At 44.9% G+C, this 22,349-nt stretch overlaps 1 protein-coding gene across 1 annotated transcript in view; it reads left to right on the top strand.

Moving 5' to 3' along the window:
• Positions 1-22,349, top strand: part of hacd3 (3-hydroxyacyl-CoA dehydratase 3) — a 79,185-nt gene that overhangs the window by 44,308 nt on the left and 12,528 nt on the right. The window contains exons 7-10 of the mRNA XM_072277885.1: positions 16,299-16,426; positions 18,221-18,333; positions 21,908-22,014; positions 22,179-22,310. Coding sequence (XP_072133986.1) covers positions 16,299-16,426; positions 18,221-18,333; positions 21,908-22,014; positions 22,179-22,310 — 480 coding nt within the window. The remainder of the gene's footprint in view (positions 1-16,298; positions 16,427-18,220; positions 18,334-21,907; positions 22,015-22,178; positions 22,311-22,349) is intronic.

Raw genomic sequence — 22,349 nt, 5'->3', positions numbered from 1 at the left:
TCCTTCCCTAGTGGAAAAGACTGTGTGCATTGACACTGCTGACATGCCTCATGATTTTATGCATCTCGATAAGATCACTTCTTTGTTTCAAGGAATACCGATCAGATTAGCTGCCTCGAATTCGATCTGTGGTCAGGGACAAGAGGGTGTGACTGTGAGTGAGGAGGGTAGTGGGATCCAAGAGACAGTCATGGTCCATGTGGGTATCAATTACATAGCTAGAATGAGGAAAGAGGTTCTGCTGAGGGAATTTGAGCAGCTAGGGACTAAATTAAAAATCAGAACCAAAAATGTGATAATCTCTGGATTCCTAACAGAGCCCAATGAAAATTGGCACAGGGTTAAGACCATAAGACGTAGGAGCAGAATTAGGCCATCTGGCCCATCGAATCTGCTCCGCCATTCAATCATGGCTGATCCTTTTTTTTACTCCTCCTCAACCCCAGTTCTCAGCTGTCTCCCCAAAACCTTTGATGCCATGTCCAATCAAGAACCTTTTAATCTCTGGCTCAAATATATCCAACGTCTTGGCCTCCACAGCTGCACGTGGCAACAGATTCCATAAATTCACCAGCCTTTGGCTAAAGAAATTTCTCTGCATCTCTGTTTTGAAAAGGTGCCCCTCTATCCTGAGGCTGTACCCTCTTGTCCTAGACTCACCCACAATGGGAAACATCCTTTCCACACCTACTCTGTCTAGGCCTTTCAACATTTGAAAGGTTTCAATGAGATCCCCCCTCGTCCTTCAGAATTCTAGCAAGTACTGACCCAGGGCCATCAAATGTTCCTCGTATGATACCTTTCATTCCTGGAATCATCCTTGTGAGCCTCATCTGGACCCTCTCCAATGCCAGCACATCTCTTCTAAGATGAGGGGCCGAAAACTATTCACAATACTCAAGGTGAGGCCATAACAGTGCCTGAAAGCCTCAGCATCACATCCCTGCTCATGTATTCTAGACCTCTTGAAACCATGTTAGCCTTCCTCACCACCGACTCAACCTGCAAGTTAACCTTCAGGGTGTTCTGCACAAGGACTCCCAAGCCTCTCTGCATCTCAGATTCCTGGATTTTCTCCCCATTTAGAAAATAGTCCGCACATTTATTTCTACTACCAAAGCGCATGACCATGCACTTTCCAACATTGTATTTCATTTGCCACTTCCTTGCCCATTCTCCTAATATTTCTAAGTCCTTCTGCATCCTTCCTGTTTCCTCAACACTAGCTGCCCCTCCATCATTTGTATCATCTGCAAACTTGGCAACAAAGCCACCTATTCCATCATCTAAATAATTTATATACAGTATAAAAAGAAGTGGTCCCAACACCGACCTCTGCGGAACACCTCTAGTCACTGGCAGCCAACCGGAAAAGGATGCTTTTATTCCCATATGCTGCCTCCTACCATTCAGCCAATGCTCTAACTTTGCCAGTAATTTTCCTGTAATACCATGAGTTTTTAACTTGGTAAGCAGCCTCATGTTTGGCACCTTGTCTAAGGCCTTCTGAAAGTCCAAAGATACAACATCCACTGCAGCCCTTTTATCTATCCTACTTGTAATCGCCTCAAAGAATTCCAACAGGTATGTCAGGCAGGATTTTCCCTGAAGAAAACCATACTGACTTTGTCCTGTCTTGTCCTGTCTCATCAGGTACTCTCTCATAGCACTGTAATTTCCCTTACTCACTGAAATACTGCTACATCAGACTTTACTTCCTCTCTATCATATTTCAAGTTGAACTCAATCATATTGTGATCACTGGTTCCTAAGGATTCTTTTACCTTAAGATCCTTGATCGCCACTGGTTCATTACATAACACCCAATCCAATATAGCTGATCCCCTAGTAGGCTCAACAACAAACTGCTCTAAAAAGCTGTCTCTTAGGCATTCAACAATCTTACTCTCTTGAGATCCATTACCAATCTGATTTTCCCAATCAACTTGCACGTTAAAATCTCCCATGACTACCATAACATTGCCCTTTTGACTCGCCTTTTCTATTTCCTGTTGTAACCTGTGGCCCACCTCCCAGCCACTGTTGGGAGGCCTATATATAACTGTCATCAACATCCTTTTACCCTTACAGTTTCTTAACTCAACCCACAAGCATTCAATATCTTCCGATCCTATGTCACATCTTTCTACTGATTTGATGCCATTCTTTACCAGTAGAGCCACACCGCCCCCTCTGCCTACCTTCCTATCCCTCCAATATAATGTGTAACCTTGGACATTCAGCTCCCAACTACAACCATCCTTCAGCCACGATTCAGTGATGACCACAACATCATACCTGGCAATCTGTAATATTACAATAAGATCATCCACCTTAGTTCTTATACTATGCACATTTAGATACAACACCTTGAGTACCATATCCTTTCTGATTCTGCATCCCTAATGATTTGATACTCAGCCAGTTGGCTGCAACTAAGTCCCATCACCTGCCTGCCCTTCTTGACAGTCTGACTGCACGCTATCTTTAATTTTGCCCTATCCTGAGTCCCTTCACTCCGGTTCCTACACCCCCCCCCCAGCCAAATTAGTTTAAACCCTCCTCAAACCTTAACAAACCTGCCTTCGAGAATATTGGTCTCCCTTAGGTTCATGTGCAACCCGTCACTTTTGAACAGGTCATACCTCCCCCAGAAGAGATCCAAGAACCTGAAGCCCTGCCGGTGCACCAGCTTCTCAGCCACGCATTTATCTACCAGATCATCCTGTTTCTACCCTCACTGGTGTGTGGCACAGGCAGCAATCCAGAAATTACTACCCTGGAAGTCCTGCTTCTCAGTTTTCTGCCCAGCTCTCGAAATTCTCTTTTCAGGACCTCATTGCTTTTCCTTCCTATGTCACTGGTACCAATATGTACCAAGACATCTGGCTACTCCCCCTCCCTCTCCAACATGTTGTGGATATGATCTGAGATATCCCTGATCCTGGCACCTGGGAGGCAACATACCATCCGGGTATCCCATTCACGTCCACAAAATCTCCTGTCTGTTCCCCTGACTATTGAGTCCCCTATCACTACTGCTCCCTTCTCCCTCTTTCCCTTCAGCACCACGGACCCACGGTCAGTGCCTGTAACCCAGTTGCCGCAGCATTCTCCCAGGAGGTCATTCCCCACAGAAGTATCCAAAGCGGTGTACTTTTTTTTTGTTTTGTTTTTTTTTGGCACGTGCTTGCGTGCGAGTCTGTGCGTGTGCGTGCATCCGTGGTGATGTCTTTTTCATGGCTTTTTACATGGCGCAGAATGAGAGAGAGACTGTGTGGCATGCCACTCCCCACACAGACATTTTGGCAGTATTTTCCCTTTATTTTATGAGGTCGTGTTGCTATCTCGACACTCAACCCAGCACAGATGGAAAACATACTCGGGAGCGGAGCCGACTGGTTTCGATCCCAGGAACCTCCGCTCCCGGGTCTGGCACCGATGTCATTGCGCCACCAGCCGGCCCAGTGGTGTACTTATTTTTGAGGGGAATGGCCACAGGGGTGCTCTGCTCTAACTGCTTATTTCCATTTCTTCTGACAGTCACCCAGCTACTCGCCACCCACAACTTCGGGGTGACTACCTCTCTGTAACTTTGATCAATTATATCCTCACTCTCCCGTACAAGCCAAAGGTCATCCAGTTGCTGCTCCAGATCCCTAACATGGTCTAACAAGGAGCTGCAGCTGGATGCACTTCACACAGATGCAGTTCCCCGGGAGACTCTAGATCTCCCAGTTCTCCAACATCCAGCACGGAGAACACACCACAGCCATTTAAATGGTACAGTAAGAGAGGAAATAAAACCAAAAAGGAAACCTTAATAGGTGCTTTACACAGAGCCGAAGCTTTTTTTAAGCAAAGCCTATCACTTAACTCGCCACTGGCCTATTCCTGACAATGGCTGCTCTGCTTATCCCTCTGTACTTTTATTTAGTTCATAGAGCTCTGTTGATGCCACTGATAGGCCCTGTACAATGGACAAACGCCTGTGAAGCTCTCTTTTTAAATAACCACTGCCGACCTGCGAGAAATACCTCTTCATAGAGCTCTAGTTAAGATTAGAAACTAAATCATAGCTCAAGGATTGGTGTGGGAGAAGTGGGTTTGAATTCATGAGAAACTGGCACCAGTATTGGGGAAGGAGGGAGCTGTTCCATTGGGACAGGCACCACCTGAACCATGATGGGACCTGGATCCTGGCAAATTGTATAACTAGGGTTGTGGATAGGGCTTTACTCTAAATAGCAGGGGGACGGGTTCAACAGATTGGAGAAATACGGATGAAATAAAAGAGAAAAGTGTGAATAAAGATGAAGTAAGGGTAAAACTTTAAAAAAAGAGAAAAGTAAGGGTGGAATGCAGAAAAGTCAAGTGCAAAAGAGACAAAGATTACTAGATTTTAAAGGCACAATGAGTGTAAGGGCACTTTATTTGAATGGCCGTGGTATTCGTAACAAGGTCAGTGAACTTTTGGCATAAATCAGTACAAAAGGGTATGATTTAGAGGCCATTACAGAGACACGGTTGCAGGGTGGACAGGATTGGGAATTAAATATCCAAGGATATCAGGTAATACGGAATAGGCGGGAAGGTAAGGGAGCTGGGGTAGCGCTCTTAATTAAGGATGAGATCAAGCTGATTGTGAGAGACGATATAAGATCTAAGGAGCAGAATGTTGAATCCATTTGGATAGGGATTAGGAATAGTAAAGGGAAAAAATCACTGGTGAGAGTTGTCTATAGGCCACTGAATATCAATGTTACAGTGGCACAGGCTTAAGCCAAGAAATATCTGAGGTATGTAAGAATGGAACACAGCAGTTTTTGTGGGGGACCTTAACCTACACATTGGGTGAATCAAGTGGGTCGAGACAGTCTTGAAGAGGATAGGGAAAGCTTAGAGAGATATGGGCTGAATACATACAAGTAGGCGCATGGTCAAGTGGTTAAGGCGTTGGTCTAGTGATCTGAAGGTCGCTAGTTCGAGCCTCAGCTGAGGCAGAGTGTTGTGTCTTTGAGCAAGGCACTTAACCACACATTGCTCTGCAACGACACCGGTGCCAAGCTGTATTGGCCCTAGTGCCCTTCCCTTGGACAACATTGGTGGCGTGGAGAGGGGAGACTTGCAGCATGGGCAACTGCCGGTCTTCCATACAACCTTGCCCAGGCCTGCGCCCTGGAAACCATGGTCTCATGAGACTAATTGTGGAGGTTGATGGGTTGGAAGATGAGGACTAGGGGCCTCCATCCTTGTTCTGTCCTGAAGGAAAGAATTGAATGCAGCAAATGGATATGGTGTAGTCAAATTTTGGTCATCTACCTACAGAAAGAGTCCAGAGAAAACTTACAAGGATGTTGCCAGGTCGAGGACCGGAGTTGTAAGGAAAGATTGAATAGGTTCGGGCTTTATTCCCTTGAACATAGAAGACCAAGGGGAGATTTGATAGATGTATACAGTTACGAGGTGTATAGATAAGGTAAACGCAAGCAAGATTTTTCCATTAAGGTCATGGGCTAAAGGTGAAAAGTTTAAGGGGAACATGAGGTGATACCTCACTCAGGGTCATGAGAGTGTGGAACAAGCTGCCAGCCAAGTGGTGCATGCGAGCTCGATTTCAATGTTTAAAAGCATAGAAGCATAGAAAACTTACAGCACAATACAGGCCCTTCGGCTCACAAAGCTGTGCTGAACATGTCCCTATCTTAGAACTACCTAGGCTTTATCCATAGCCCTCTATTTTTCTAAGCTCCATGTAGTCATCCAGGAGTCTCTTAAAAGACCCCATCATTTCCGCTGCCAGCAGCCCATTCCACGCACTCACCACTCTCTACGTAAAAAAACTTACCCCTGCCATCTCCTCTGTACCTACTTCCAAGCACCTTAAAACTGTGCCCTCTCATGCTAGCCATTTCAGCCCTGGGGAAAAGCCTCTGACTATCCACACGATCAATGCCTCTTATCATCTTATACACCTCTATCAGGTCACCTCTCATCCTCCGTCACTCCAAGGAGAAAAGGCCAAGTTCACTCAACCTATTCTCATAAGGCATGCTCCCCAATCTAGGGAACATCCTTGTAAATCTCCTCTGCACCCTTTCTATGGTTTCCACGACCTTCCTGTAGTGAGGCGACCAGAATTGAGCACAGTCCACCAAGTGGGGTCTGACCAGGGTCCTATATAGCTGCAACATTACCTCCCGACTCTTAAACTCAGTCCCGCAGTTGATGAAGGCCAATGCACCGTATGCCTTCTTAACCACAGAGTCAACCTGTGTAGCAGCTTTGAGTGTCCTATGGACCCAGACCCCAAGATCCCTCTGATCCTCCACACTGCCAAGAGTCTTACCATTAGTGCTGTATTTTGCCATCATATTCGACCTACCAAAATGAACCACCTCACACTTATCTGGGTTGAACTCCATCTGCCACTTCTCAGCCCAGTTTCGCATCCTATCAATGTCCCATTGTAACCTCTGACAGCCCTCCACACTATCCACAACACCCTCAACATTTGTTTCATCAGCAAATTTACTAACCCATCCCTCCACTTCCTCATCCAGGTCATTTATAAAAATCACAAAGAGTAGGGGTCCCAGGACAGATCCCTGAGGCACACCACTGGTCACTGGCCTCCATGCAGAAGGTGACCTGTTTACAACCACACTTTGCCTTCTGTGGGCAAGCCAGTTCCGGATCCACAAAGCAATGTCCCCTTGGAACCCATGCCTCCTTACTTCCTCAATAAGCTTTGCATGGTATACCTTATCAAGGGCCTTGCTAAAATCCACATACACTACATCTATGGCTCTACCGTCATCAATGTGTTTAGTCACATCCTCAAGGTATTCAATCAGGCTCGTAAGGCATGACCTGCTTTTGACAAAGTCATGCTGACTATTCCAAATCATATTATGCCTCTCCAAGTGTTGATAAATCCTGCCTCTCAGGATCTTTTCTATCAACTTACCAACCACTGATGTAAGACTCACTGGCCTCTAATTTCCTGGGCTATCTCTACTCTCTTTCTTGAATAAGAGAACAACATCTGCAACCCTCCAATCCTCCAGAACCTTTCCTGTCCTCACTGATGATGCAAAGATCATTGCCAGAGGCTCAGCAATCTCCTTCCTCGCTTCCCACAGTAGCCTGGGGTACGTCCCGTCCGGTCCCGGTGACTTATCCAACTTGATGCTTTCCAAAAGCTCCAGCATATCCTATTCCTTAATATCTACATGCTCAAGCTTTTCAGTCCATTGCACGTCACCCCTACAATTGCCAAGATCCGTTTCCGTAGTGAATACTGAAGCAAAGTATTCATTAAGTACCTCCGCTATTTCCTCCGGTTCCATACACACTTTTCCACTGTCACACTTGATTGGTCCTATTCTGTCATGTCTTATCCTCTTGTTCTTCACATACTTGTAGAATGCCTTGGGGCTTTCCTTAATCCTGTCTGTCAAGGCCTTCTCATGGCCCCTTCTGGCTCTCCTAATTTTATTCTTAAACTCCTTCCTGCTAGCCTTATAATCTTCTAGATCTCTATCATTACCTAGTTCTTTGAACCTTTCGTAAGCTCTTCTTTGCTTCACAACAGCCTTTGTACACCTTGGATCTTGTACCCTACCATCCTTTCCGTGTCTCATTGGAACGTACCTACTCAGAACCCCATGCAAATATCCCCAGAACATTTGCCACATTTCTTCCATACATTTCTCTGAGAACATCTGTTTCCAATTATGCTTCCAAGTTCCTGCCTGATAGCCTCATATTTCCCCTTACTCCAATTAAATGTTTCCCTAACTTGTCTGTGCTTATCCCTCTCCAGTGCTGTGGTAAAGGAGATAGAATTGTGATCACTATCTCCAAAGTGCTCTCCTACTAAGAGATCTGACACCTGACCAGGTTCATTTCCCAATACCCAGTACAGCCTCTCCTCTTGTAGGCTTATCTACATATTGTGTCAAAAAACCTTCCTGAACACACCTAACAAACTCCACCCCGTCTAAACCCCTCATTCTAGAGAGATGCCAATCAATATTTGGGAAATTAAAATCTCCCACCACAATGACCCTGTTATTATTAGTCTTTCCAGAATCTGTCTCCCTATCTGCTCCTCGATGTCTCTTTTATTATTGGGTGGTCTATAAAAAAACACCCAGTGGAGTTTTCCTATTCCTAACTTCCACCCACAGAGACTGCGTAGACAACCCCTCCATGACTTCCTCCTTTTCTGCAGCCGTGACACTATCTCTGATCAGCAGTGCCACGCTCCCAACTCTTTTGCCTCCCTCCCTATCCTTTCTGTAACATCTAAAGCCTGGCACTTGAAGTAACCATTCCTGCCCCTGTGCCATCCAAGTCTCTGTAATGGCCACAACATAATAGCTCCAAGTGCTGATGCACGCTCTTAAGCTCATCTGCTTTATTCATAATACTCCTCGTCTGAGCGCGTCCCTTCTCTATCACCTGCCTATTCTCCCTTTTGCACTGTCTCCAAGCTTTCTCTATTTGTGAGCTAATCTCCCTTTCCTCCATCACTTCAGTTCAGTTCAGTTCTCACCCCCCAGCAATTCTAGTTTAAACCCTCCCCAACAACAAACTTTCTCACCGGGATATTGGTCCCCCTTGGATTCAAGTGCAACCTGTCCTTTTTGTACAGGTCACACCTGCCCCAGAAGAGGTCCCAATGATCCAGAGATCTGAATCCCTGCCCCCTGCTCCAATCCCTCAGCCACGCATTTATCCTCCACCTCATTTTACTCCTATACTCACTGTCACGCGGCACAGGCAGTAATCCTGAGATTACTACCTTTGAGGTCCTGCTTCTCAACTTCTTTCCTTACTCCCTGTAGTCTGTTTTCAGGACCTCCTCCCTTTTCCTACCGATGTTGTTGGTATCAATATGTACCACGACCTCTGGCTGTTCTCCTTCCCATTGTGGACACGATCAAAAAATATAAGAGAAGTTTGGATAGGTACATGGACGGTAGGGGACTGGAGGGTATGGTCCTGGTGCAGGTCGATAGGAATAGACTGTTTAAATTGTTTGGTGTGGACTAAGTGGGCTGAAGGGCCTATTTCTGTGCTATGGCTCTTAAGGGTTTTGTTAGAAATGGTAGAGGGGTTCAGAAAGGGACGCCAGTAATATTCATGTGGGGAGAATCATCACTGGGACAAATATGACAATGACAAAGGAATGAGAATAATAGAATAGAGTCCTTGCAGGAGGCGGGGTGGGATGAAGAGTAGTTGAGATTGCTGTGGGAGTGGGTAAGCTGGAAATGGATGTTAGTAGCTGTCCCATGTCCTGAAATGGAGAAAGAGATTCAAGAAAGAATGTAAGAGATTGACCAGGTGAAGGTGTGTTCATCAAGGCATTGAGTTCAAGATTTGGGAAATCAATATGCAGTTTTACAATTCTTTATCCAAGCAGGAAGGTTTGCTAGTGCTGCACAGGGGTGGGGCCAGGGGTTTAAGAGGGAGTTGTAGGGGGCTGGGAACCAGAATGCTAGAGCAGATAGTGAAGTGGTAGTGAGGAAAGATGTTGTGAAGCCCACATACATGGTCAGGAATCAAATGGCCTAGCACGGTGAGCCCAATGTTCTAAGTTGTGTATATTTCACTGCAGTGGGCATTGTAGGAAAGGCGGATGAGCTTAGAGCATGGATCAACACATGGAATTATGATATTGTAGCCGTGAGACTTGATTGCAGGAAGGGCAGGGCAGGACTGGCAGTTCCATATTCAGGGGTTCCTTTGTTTCAGACGTGATAGAGCAAGAGCGGTAGCATTACTAGTCAGGGAAAATATCTCAGCAGTACTTAGCCAGGACAGACTGGAAAGCTCATCTACTAAGGCTTTATGGGTAGAACTGAGGAATAAGAAACGTATGAGCATGTTAATAAGATTATATTATAGACCACCCAATGGTCCATGGGATTTAGAGGAGCAAATTTGTACAGAGATTGCAGACTGTTGCAAGAAACAAGGTTGTGATAATAAGTGACTTTAACTTTCCACGTATTGACTGGGTCTCCCATACTGTAATAGAGTAGATGGATTAGAATTTGTCAAATGTATTCAGGAAAGTTTCTTCAATCAGCTTTAACCAGCTAGAGAGTGTAATACTAGATCTCCTATTAGGGAATGAGAGAGGACAGGTGACAGAACTTTGTGTAGGGGAACACTTCGCATCTAGTGATCATAATTGTGTATTTGTATTTTCAGAAGGCCTTGACAAGGTGCCACACATAAGGCTGCTTAACAAGTTAAGATCCCATGGTTTTACAGGAAGGATACGAGCACAGATCGAACATTGGCTGATTGGCAAGAGGCAAAGAGTGGGAATAAATGGAGGCATTTCTGGTTGGCTGTCGATGACTAGTGATGTTCCACAGGGGGTTTGTGTTGGGACTGCTTCTTTTTACGTTATATGTCAGTGATTTGGATGATGGAATTGATGGCTTTGTGGCCAATTTTGAGTACGATATGAAGGTAGGTGGAGGGGTAGATAATTCTGAGGACACAGAGAGGCTACAGAAGGACTTGGACAAATCAGGAGTATGGGCAAAGAAGTGGCAAATGCGATACAGTGTTGGGAAGTGTAAGGTCATAAACTTTGGTAGAAGAAATAAAAGGGTAGACTATTTTCTAACTGGAGAGAAAATTCAAAAATCTGAGTTGTAAATTTGCAGATTGGAAGGCAAATTCAATGTTAGCATTCATTTCGAGAAGCTAAAAGTATAAAAGCAAGGATACAATGTTGGGGCTCTATAACACATTGGTGAGGCCTCACTTAGGGTATCGTGAGCAATTTTGGGCCCCTTATTGGGGACGGGAGAGGTTCCGGAGGATTGGAGGGTTGTGGATGTTGTTCCTTTATTCAAGAAAGGGGGTAGAGATAGCACAGGAAATTATAGACCAGTGAGTCTTACTTCAGTGGTTGGTAAGTTGATGGAGAAGATCCTGAGAGGCAGGATTTATGAACATTTGGTGAGGTATAATATGATTAGGAATAGTCAGCATGGCTTTGTCAAGGGCATGTCGTGCCTTACGAGCCTGATTGAATTTTTTGAGGGTGTGACTAAACACATTGATGAAGGAAGAGCAGTAGCTGTAGTGTATGTGGATTTTAGCAAGGCATTTGATAAGGTACCCCATGCAAGGCTTATTGAGAAAGTAAGGAGGCATGGGATCCAAGGAGACATTGCTTTGTGGATTCAGAATTGGCTTGTTCACAGAAGGCAAAGAGTGGTTGTAGACAGGTCATATTCTGCATGGAAGTCGATGGCCAGTGGTGTGCCTCAGGGATCTGTTCTCGGACCCCTTCTCTTCATGATTTTTATAAATGACCTGGATAAGGAAGTTGAGGGATGGGTTAGTAAGTTTGCTGATGACACAAAGGTTGGAGGTGTTGTGGATAGTGTGGAAGGCTGTCAGAGGTTACAATGGGACATTAATAGGTTGCAAAACTGAGCTGAGAAGTGGCAGATGGAGTTCAACCCAGTTAAGTGTGAGGTGGTTTATTTTGGTAGGTCAAATATGATGGCAGGATATAGTATTAATGGTAAGACTCTTGGCAGTGTGGAGGATCAGAGGGATCTTGGGGTCTGAGTCCATAGGATGCTGAAAGCAGCTGCGCAGGTTGACTCTGTGGTTAAGAAGGCATATGGTGTTATTGGCCTTCATTAATCGTGGAATTGAATTTAGGAGCCGAGAGGTAATGTTGCAGGTATATAGAACCCTGGTCAGACCCCACTTGGAGTACTGTGCTTAGTTCTGGTCGCCTCACTACAGGAAGGATGTGGAAGCCATAGAAAGGATGCAGAGGAGATTTACAAGGATGTTGCCTGGATTGGGGAGCATGCCTTGTGAAAACAGGTTGAGTGAACTTGGCCTTTTCTCCTTGGAGCGACGGAGGATGAGAGGTGACCTGATAGAGGTGTATAAGATGATGAGAGGCATTGATCGTGTGGATAGTTAGAGGGTTTTTCTTAGGGCTGAAATGGTTGCCACAAGATGACACAGGTTTAAGGTGCTCGGGAGTAGGTACAGAGGAGATGTCAGGGGTAAGTTTTTTACGCAGAGAGTGGTGAGTGTGTGGAATGGGCTGCTGGCAATGGTGGTGGAGGCGGATACAACAGGGTTTTTTTAAAGAGACTTTTGGATAGGTACATGGAGCTTAGAAAAATAGAGGGCTGTGGGTAAGCCTAGGTAATTTCTAAGGTAGGGACATGTTTGGCACAACTTTGTGGGCCGAAGGGTCTGTATTGTGCTGTAGGTTTTCTATGCTTCTGTGTTTCTTATCTAAGAAAGGATGCTGGCGTTGGAGAGGGTTCAAAGGATGTTCATAGAAATTATTCTGAGACTGAAAGATTTATCATATGAAGAGAGTTTGATGGCTCTGAGCCTGTACTCACTGGAGTTCAGAAGGCGGGGGGGGTGGGGGAGATCTCATTGAAACCTATTGAATGTTGAAGGCCTCGATAAAGTGGTTATGGAGAGGAGGTTTCCTATGGTGGGGGAGTCTAAGACCAGAGGACACAGTCTCAGAATAGAAGGATATCAATTTAGAACAGAAGTGAGGAATTTCTTTGGCCAGAGTGTGGTGAGTATGGAATTTTTTTTGCCACAGGCAGCTGTGAAGTCCAAGTCATTGAGTATATTTAAGGCAGAGGTTGATAGATTCTTGATTAGTCAGGGCATGAAGGGATACGGAGGGACAGCCTACAGGGACGAGGTTCAGCACCTGGCCACGTGGTGTGACAACAACAACCTGGCCCTTAACCCCCAGAAGACCAAGGAGATCATTGTGGAATTCAGGCACGCTAGGAGCCACACTCACGTCCCCATCTACATCAATGGAGCTGTAGTGGAGTGTGTATCAACCTTCAAATTCCTTGGTGTCCACATTTCCAAGGATCTCACCTGGTCCCTGAACTCCTCCATCCTGATCAAAAAGGTGCAACAGCGCCTTTATTTCCTGCAGAGCATCAAGAAAGCTCACCTCTGTCCCAGGATACTGACAGAGTTTTACTGCTGTACCATTGAGAGCATACTCACCAACTGCATCTCAGTGTGGTATGGCAATTGTCCCGTATCGGACCACAAAGCACTCCAGCATATGGTGTAAACTGCCCAGCGGATTATCAGCACCCAATTGCCCACCATTGAGAATATCTACCATAAATGCTGCTTGGGCAGGACGAAATGCATCTCACCCTAACCATGGACTTTTTCTCTCCTCCTATCCGGTAGGCGCTACTGGAGCTTCCACTCCCACACCAGCAGGCACAGGGAGAGCTTCTTCCCTGCGGCTGTGACCCTGTTGAACCTCACATCACAGCACTAAGCAGTATTGCACCCATATTGTACTGTCTCAGTACTTTATTATTTTTGTGCTGTAGCACTTACTTTTTATTCACAGTTATTTTGTAAATAGCGCTATTCTTTGCATTTCTGGTTAGATGATAACTGCATTTCATTGGCTTTGTACCTGTACTTGGCACAATGACAATAAAGTTGAATCTAATCTAATCTAATCCATATGCATCAGCCATGATGAAATGGTGGAGCAGACTTGATGGGCCGAATGGCCTAATTCTGCTCCTATATCGTATGGTCTTATAATGCCATTAGTTTCAAGGTAATTATGGAAAAGGGTAGGTCTGGTCCTTGGGTTGAGATTCTTAAAAAGATCTAACAAGTGTGGATTGGGACACGTTTTCTGGCAAAGATGTTCTTGGTAAATGGGAGGCCTTCAAAAGTGAAATATTGAGAGTAGAGGGTTTGTTTGTTCCTGCAGAATAAGAGCAAGAATAACAATTTTAGGGAACTTTGGTTTTTGTGAGATTTTGATGTCCTGGTTTTAAAAAAAAAAGGAGGTGCCTAGCAGGTATAGAGGGAAACAAATTAGGTACATGAGGAGTATAATAAATGCAATAGAACACCTGAAGAAATCAGGAAGGCTAAAAGAAAGCATGAGGTAGCTCCTGGGGGCTTCTACAGATATTAAGAGCAAAAGGATAGCAACAGTCAAAATTGATCCTCCTGAAGATCAGTGTGGTCATCTATGCATGGAGCCAAAAGAAATAGGGGAGATCTTAAATGGATATTTTGCAGCTGTATTTACTTGGGAGTTATGAGACAATGCAGCAGTAAGGTCATGGACCATATATAGATTACAGAGGAGGAGGTGTTTGCTGTCTTGAGGCATATAAGGGTGGATAAACCACCAGGGTCTGACAAGGTGTTCCCTTGGACATTGTGGGAGGCTAGTACAGAAATTGCAGGGGCCCCAGCAGAGATATTTCAAACATCCGTAGACACGGGTGAGGTGTTCGAGGATTGGTGGATGGGTGATGTTGTTCCATTGTTTAAGAAAAGCTTTAAGAATAGGCCAGGAAATTGTCGGCCTGTAGTGGGAAAGTTATTGGAAGGTATTTTAAGATCTGGACATTTAAGTGTTTGGATAGACACTTATTTCTAGTGATAATGAGAAAACCTCTCCTCTGTAGGCTGACGCCCTGACACAGTGGTGCCAAGATAACAACTGATTAGGGGTAGTCAAAATGGCTTTGTGCATGGTAAGACGTGTCTAAAAAAATCTTAAAGAGTTTTTCGAGGAAGTTACCAGGGAGGTTGATGAAGGCAGTGGAGTAGATGTTGTCAAGGCCTTTGACAAGGTCCCATATGGAGGTTGGTCAAGAAAGTTCAGTCCCTTCATATTCAAGATGAAGTATTAGAACTTATTTAAATCTTGCATCCATCCCACAACGTAAGGGAGTAAAAATCCTTGCATTATGATTCCGTCGCAATGTACAGACGTGAATTTAAAAGTAATGGCTTGTAGAAAGAAGCTGTCCCGTAGCCTGTTGTTCCTGGCTTTAATGCTGCGGTAGCGTTTGCCAGATGGAAGTAGCTGAAACAGTTTATGGTTGAGGTGACTGTGTCCACGATGATTTTCCAGGGCTTCTTCCCGCACCTGCTGCTATATATGTCCTCAGTGGAGAAAAGTTCACATCTACAGATGTGCTGGGCTGTCCGTACCACTCTGCAGTGCCCAGCAATCAAGGTTGGTGCAGTTCTTGTACCAGTCAGTGATACAGCCAGTTAGTATGCTCTCAATGGTGCCCCAGTAGAAGGTCTTGAGGATTTGGGGCCCTATGCCAAACTTCTTCAGTTGCCTGAAGTGGAAGAGACGCTGTTATGCTTTTTTTTGCCACAAAGCCAGTGTGTACAGTCTAGGTGAGATCATCGATGATATGTATACCGAGAAACTTGAAAACTATTCACCCTCTCAACTGCAGACCCATTGATGTTGATGGGGTCGAGCCTGTCTCCGTTTCCCCTGTAATCCACAATCAGCTCGTTTGTTTTTTGGACATTGAGAAATTGTTATCCTGGCACCACTGTGTCAGGGTGTCAACCTCTCCTCTAGGCTTTCTCATTACTGCTTGAAATAAGGCTAATCAAAGTCATGTCATCTGCGAATTTGATCAGCAGATTGGAGCTGTGTATGGCAGTACAGTTGTGGATTAGACATAATAAATTGGATTAGACTGGCTTTGCAGAAGAAGCCAGAGAGTGGTTGTAGATGGTTGCTTCTCTGACTGGAGGCCCTATGAATAATGGTGTGCGGCCAGAATCAGTACTGGGTCCATTGTTGTTTGTCATCTGTATCAGTGATCCGGATGATAGTGTGATAAACTGAATCAGCAAATCTGCAGATGATCCAAGATCCGGTGTGTGAATAGACTGTGACGAAGACTATCAAAGCATCCAGCGGGATCTGGCCTAGTTAGAAAATGTGTCAGCAAATGGCAGATGGACTTCAATGCCCCCAGGTGTGTGGTGTTGCACTTTGGGAGGGCTAACCAGCATAACACTTACACATTTATCCACCTAATGTACTGTAAGACCACCAATACTTCCACTTTGGCAATTTATGGTCCAGGACATCACAACTCATTTGCGTTAATTCCTTTGCCTTTGTGATCTTCTCAATTATCAGTAAAAACTGATGAGAAATACTCACTCATTTCCTGTGGCTCACTCATTCCCTGGTCACCCTTTTACTATTAAAATAAGAGTAAAGGAGATGGAGACATTTGCTAAGGAAAGAGGATGTGGCTATGGAAATGGGTTTTGACTAACAGCTTAACAAAGATGAGAAGGGAAATCCAGAGGCTAGAGAAACAGAAATCCTGTTGGGAGAGCAGAGGGGGTTGCCTGTATTATGTTTAATTGATGTAGCCATGTAAAGTGCTAATTATTTTACTTGTGTTTGTCTGCAGATTCTTTATTTGATACATTCCATGCAGTAGGTGACATGATGAACATTTGTCAGATACTTGCAATAATGGAGGTTATAAACCCGCTGTTGGGATTAGTGAGAACAGCATTGGTACCTGCAATAATCCAGGTATGAATAGGTATTGGATGGGACAGTGGGTAGAAAGAAACCAAGGTAAAGGCAAATTACTACTCCTTTCCTTATGGGAAAATGTTTTGGTGAAAATCATAGAAATACACACTTTGCTTCTTGTTGAGATAGTGTGTGTACAGCTGCCAGTGAAGCCTGTGTTCCAGGATGTGCTTGTATAGAACACTGAACAGTAGAGCACAGGAAAAGACTCTTCATACCACCATGTGTGCTGAGCTAATTCAGCTTATGACACCTAGTCCCTTCTGCCTGTACGTAGTCTATATCCCTTCATCCTCTACACGTTCATGTGCTTACATATATAAGAACCTCTCAAATTCCTCACTCACCACCGTCCTTGCAATACACTCCAGAGACTCATCACACTCTGTTTTAATAAAAAAAACAACTTGCCTTGCCGTGCACATCATCTTTGAATTTTCTTCCACTCACCTCTACTATTAGACATTTTGACCTTGGGGAAAATGATACGGACAGTCTATCTATGCCTCTCATAATTTTATAAACTTCTATCAGATCTCCCCTCAACCTCCACTCTCCAGAGAAAAGAACCCTTGTCTGTCCATCATCTTAAACCACATGTCCTCTAATACATGCAGCTTCCTGGTAAACTACTCTGCACCCTCCCCAAAGTGTCTACAACTTCTTACAATATGGTAACCAGAACTGAATGCAGTACTCGTACTCCAGATGGGGCCTGACATAGGGTTTTGTAAGGTTACAACATAACTTACTGACTCCTAAAATCAATGCCTTGATTAATAAAGGGAAGCATGCATATGCCGCCTTTACTATCCTATCAGCCTGTGCAGCCACTTTCACGGAGCTATAGACCTGGACCCTAAGGTCCCATTGCACTGTGCTGTTAAGGGTCCTGACATTAGCTGTATACTTTCCCTTTATATCTGATCTTCCAAAGTGCAACACCTTACACTTGCCTGATTGAAGACCATCTGCCCATATCTGCAACTGATCTATGTATCATTTTATCCTTTAGCAATCTTCTACACTATCCACTCGCTGTCCTATACATCCATATTTTCATTCAGATGATTATATATATCACACACAGCAGAGGACCCTGTGGAACACCAGTAGTCACAAACCTCCAGCCACAATAAGATGTGTCAACTACTACTCTCTATCCCAATTCTGAACCGAAATGGCCAAATTACCATAAGAACATAAGAAATAGGAGCAGGACTAGGCCATCTGGCCCGTCGAGCCTGCTCCACTCTTCAATAGGTCATGGCTGATCTAGCCATGGACTCATCTCCACGTACCTGCATTTTCCCCATAACCCTTAATTGCCCTGAATCTCACACATCTTAATCTTTTGGTTGAGTCTACCATGACGAATCTTGATAAATGTATCACTAAAATCCATCTATTCAACATTCAATGCTTTACTTTCATTCATCACTTTTGTCACCTCAATGAAAAATCAATTAAGTTTGTAAGACTTGTAACCTGCAGTGAGGAACTGAGTGAAATCCAGTGTTGTCTTCATTTTGTAAGCTGAATGTTCATTTCACATGTAGATTGTTTTCTGTAAGTCAACTTGACTCACTGAAATAAACGTAAACCAGCAATTTGGTTAGGGAGTGAGTTTATTTTTAAGTGCCATTATGTACAAACCAAAGAGGAGCAGAAATATAAATAAAGCGATAAGTATTTAAAACCTTCAAAGCATTTTCATCCTTTGAGATGTAAGTCCTGTTTTTATAGTTGAGACATTTACCAATGTAATCTTTGCTTCAATTGTTTTAACAGGTAATGGGAAGGATCATGATTCTGTTTGTGGTGATAGGGAATCAGGCGGAAATGCAGAATAAAGCAGCAGTTTTTGCCGTCTTTTACCTCTGGAGCATCATTGAAATGTTCCGGTTTGTATTTCACTCATTTTCTTTATCTCAGATTCAACTGATTGTCAAAAGACTGTGGAGCAACAACGATCTACTAGCGGATCTCAGCAGGTCAAGGATTAGCCTCTCGACTTTCAGTAGTAAGGGAAGATGGCCTCTATAAAGAGGGGGAGGGAAGTGATGAGAAAGGAGCTCAACGTGATTACCGGGGCTGAGGATGGGTGTAAGATGAAAGGCAGGTTCTGCCGGATAAGGGAGAGGAGTGGGAGTGGGAATGCAGTTGGGGACCATGGTAGGTGAATGATAGATGGAGGCAGGGAGAGACAGAGAGAAAAATTGAGAGACCGGGCAAGGTGGGGAGAGGAGTGTGCAGGTTGAAGATGGCTGATGGAGAAGGATCAGCAGGAACACAGCTCCCAGTACTGGACTCCGATCAGTAAAGGAGATGAGAATGGGAACCATTCGGGAAGAGGTGAATGGCAGATGGAATCCACATCAGTCAGAGTTTGGGGGGGGCAGTGGGTATTGTCAGCACGGCGGTTGATGTGTGTGGTGCATTGTTGGCAGGGCAGTCGGTGTGTCTGGTGGGTATTGTTGGCACGATGGTCGGTGTGTGCAGTGAGTATTATCGGTGTGTGGTTGGCGGGTGTGTTGGTTGGCTTGTAGTGATGGGTATAGAACCAGAAGGCGAAGATGGGTAGTTGGGTCTGCTGTTGATTTAAATAAATGGAGATGAAAATGGAATGATCAGCAGAGGGCATTGGGAGAGGGGGGAATGAGTTGTAGATTATACAGCCAGCACAAACTATCTGTCACCCCAGGCACCTGCCTCTAAATCTGCTTTCATGTATCATTCAGCTGCCACCATCCCCTAACTCCAAGTTCACGTACTTGCCCTCCCATATCTGGTACAACCTGTTTGTCACCTTACACTCCTCTTGAGTCTTATCCGTCAACACAAAATAATCTGCAGATGCTGTTGTCAAAGGAACACTCTCAATGCGCTGGAGGAACTCAGCAGGTCAGTCAGCATCAGTTGAAAAAATTAGTCGACGATTCGGGCCAAAACCCTTCATCAGGACTGAAGGAAGAACTTTGGGGAGGGTTTGAAGAATGCTGGTAGTTGAAAAAAGGACAAAGGGGTGGGGGAGGGGAAGCAGGGAGGTAATTTTTTTCTTCAGACTAAGGGTGTAGCTATGGGAACTCACATGGGACCCAGCTACGCCTGCCTCTTCGTTGGTTATGTGGAACAGTCTGTGCTCCAAACCTATTATGGTACTGCTCCCCATCTTTTCCTTCGATACATTGATGACTACATTGGTGCTGCTTCCTGCACCCATGCTGAGCTCGTCAATTTCATCGACTTTACTTCAAACTTCCACCCAGCCCTCAAATTCACTTGGTCTATCTCTGACACTTCTCTCCCCTTTCTCGATGTCTCGGTCTCCATCTCTGGAGACAGACTGTCCACTGACATCTTCTACAAGCCCACTGCCTCTCATAACTACCTGGACTATACCTCTTCCCACCCTGCCAAATGCAGAAATGCCATTCTCTATTCCCAGTTCCTCCGTCTCCGCCGCATCTGCTCCCAGGATGAGGCTTTCCGTTCTAGGATATCTCAAATGTCCTCTTTCTTTAAGGATCGTAGTTTCCGTTCTACGGTGATCAATGATGCCCTCACCTGCATCTCCTCCATTTCCCGCACTTCGGCCCTCACCCCATCTTCCCGCCACCACAACCAGGACAGAGTTCCCCTTGTCCTCACCTACCACCCCACCAGCCTCCGGATCTAGCACATTATCTTCCGCAACTTCTGCCACCTTCAACAGGACTCCACCACTTTCCCTCTCCACCCCTCTCCGCTTTCCGCAGGATCGATCGCTCCGTGACTCACTTATCCGCATGTCCATCCCCACGGATCTCCCACCCAGCACTTATCCCTGTAAGCATAAGTGCTACACCTGTCCCTACACCTCCTCTCTTGCCACCATTCAGGGCCCCAAACAGTCCTTCCAGGTGAGGCAACACTTCACTTGCGAATCTGTTGGGGTCATCTATTGCATCCGGTGCTCCTGGTGCAGCCTCCTCTACACCGGTGAAACCGGACGCAGATTGGGGGACTGCTTCGTCAGGCACCTCCACTCCGTCCGCCACAACAGACAGGATCTCCTGGTAGCCACCCACTTCAACTCTGCTTCCCATTCCCATTCAGATATGTTCATACATGGCCTCCTCTACTGCCATGATGAGGCTAAGTTCAGGTTGGAGGAGCAACACCTCATGTACCGTCTAGGTAGTCTCCAGCCCCTTGGTATGAACATAGAATTCTCCAACTTCCGGTAATTCCCTCCCCCTCTGTCCCTATTTCACATCACCTCTCTCATAGTTCTGCCTCCTCCTACTACTGCGCATTGTTCTCCTGCCAATCACCTCCCTGCTTCCCCTCCCCCACCCCTTTGTCTTTTTTTCAACTACCAGCATTCTTCAAACCCTCCCCAAAGTTCTTCCTTCAGTCCCGACAAAGGATTTCGGCTGGAAACGTCGACTAATCTTTTCAACTGATGCTGACTGACCTGCTGAGTTCCTCCAGCGCATTGTGAGTCTTATCGGTCACCTTGAATGCCTATCTCGCTACTTTCCTTCCATTTTTATACAGGCCCCTTTCAGTTCTGATGCAGAGTTTTGAGTGGAAATGTTGGCAATTCCTTTCCTGCCACTGATTTACTACAGCAGATTGATTGGTGCTGGTAGTTCTGACAATGCTTTTAAGAGGCAGATAAATCGGAGCAGGTTTAGTGTTGTGAAATGTGTGGATTTGTGGTAGCAGTCCAGTGCAGGGTTAACAAATTACTATGTTACAATAAAAATACAGTGCAAAAGTAAGAGTATGAAGTTAGTCTTCATGAATCATGGCAGAAGGGAAGAAACTGTTCCTAAAGAATTGAGTGTGGGTCAGTGTGTGGGCTCCTGTACCTGCTCTCTGATGCTTGAAATAAGAAGAACACTTGTTCTGGTGAGGGTGCTTAATGATGGATGCTGCCTTCTTGAGGTGTTACCTCTTGAAGATGTCCTCAATGGTGGGGAGGGGTTATGCCCTTGCATTTGTATGAAGTACAAAATCTCCCCCATCTCCCCCATTTTCTGTGAAGTTGGACTGTGTAATTTGGTTAGGGAGTGAGTCTTACTTCAAAGGGAATAATGACAGGGTCATTAGCAATGTCAAGAAAATGGCAACTCATTTACCACCTTTGTTGTTGCACCACACTTGTTTAATTAACAATCACAGAAGCACAGCCTAGGACAATTCAGTGCATGATAGCTATTGTGCAGCCTTTTATCTATGAGGTATATATGAGGGAGAGGAGAAAGCATCTCTCATGTTCTTTTTGTGCACAGTTGGTGAAATTTAACTTAACCGGCAGGCTTATTTACAAATTACCTGGATTTGGTGGTGCAGTTACATTACCAAATGGACACTTAACTGTACTGAGAAGGTACACTTATCGAGGTAAAACCACATCTGCCTTCTGTGCAGGTTTTGTATGCTACTGAGACAAGGCTATGTACATGAATCATTCTTTTAATGCAACAGGTATCCCCACTACATGTTATCATGTATAGGAACAGAATGGAAAATCCTGACCTGGATCCGATACACCATCTGGATCCCTCTTTATCCACTGGGAGTAATTTCAGAAGGTTGGTTGTTAACTTTTTTAATGTTCTCATTACTGACTTCTGAAATAACTTGCTCTGAGTGGAGTATGAGCTCCTGGCGACTGTCTCTTCCTTTTGGAATCTGCACATAATTGCTGGTTTGTGTTTGTTAACATTCACTTGCATTTCCTTTACTTCTTCCACAGCGGTTTGTGTGGTTCAATCTATTCCATACTTTGAAGAAACTGGAAGATTTACTATCCAGCTGCCCAACCCACTCAACATCTCATTCAGTTTTTCATATTTCCTACGAGGTTACCTTATTATGATGTTCTTGGGTAAGTACCAATTTCTAGTGAAATTTTTGTACGTTTGAT

Source organism: Mobula birostris, chromosome 14 (assembly GCF_030028105.1).
Source record: "Mobula birostris isolate sMobBir1 chromosome 14, sMobBir1.hap1, whole genome shotgun sequence".
NCBI lineage: Eukaryota > Metazoa > Chordata > Chondrichthyes > Myliobatiformes > Myliobatidae > Mobula > Mobula birostris.
Note: the sequence above shows the minus strand (reverse complement) of the source record. Positions and strands in the feature narration are given on the sequence as shown.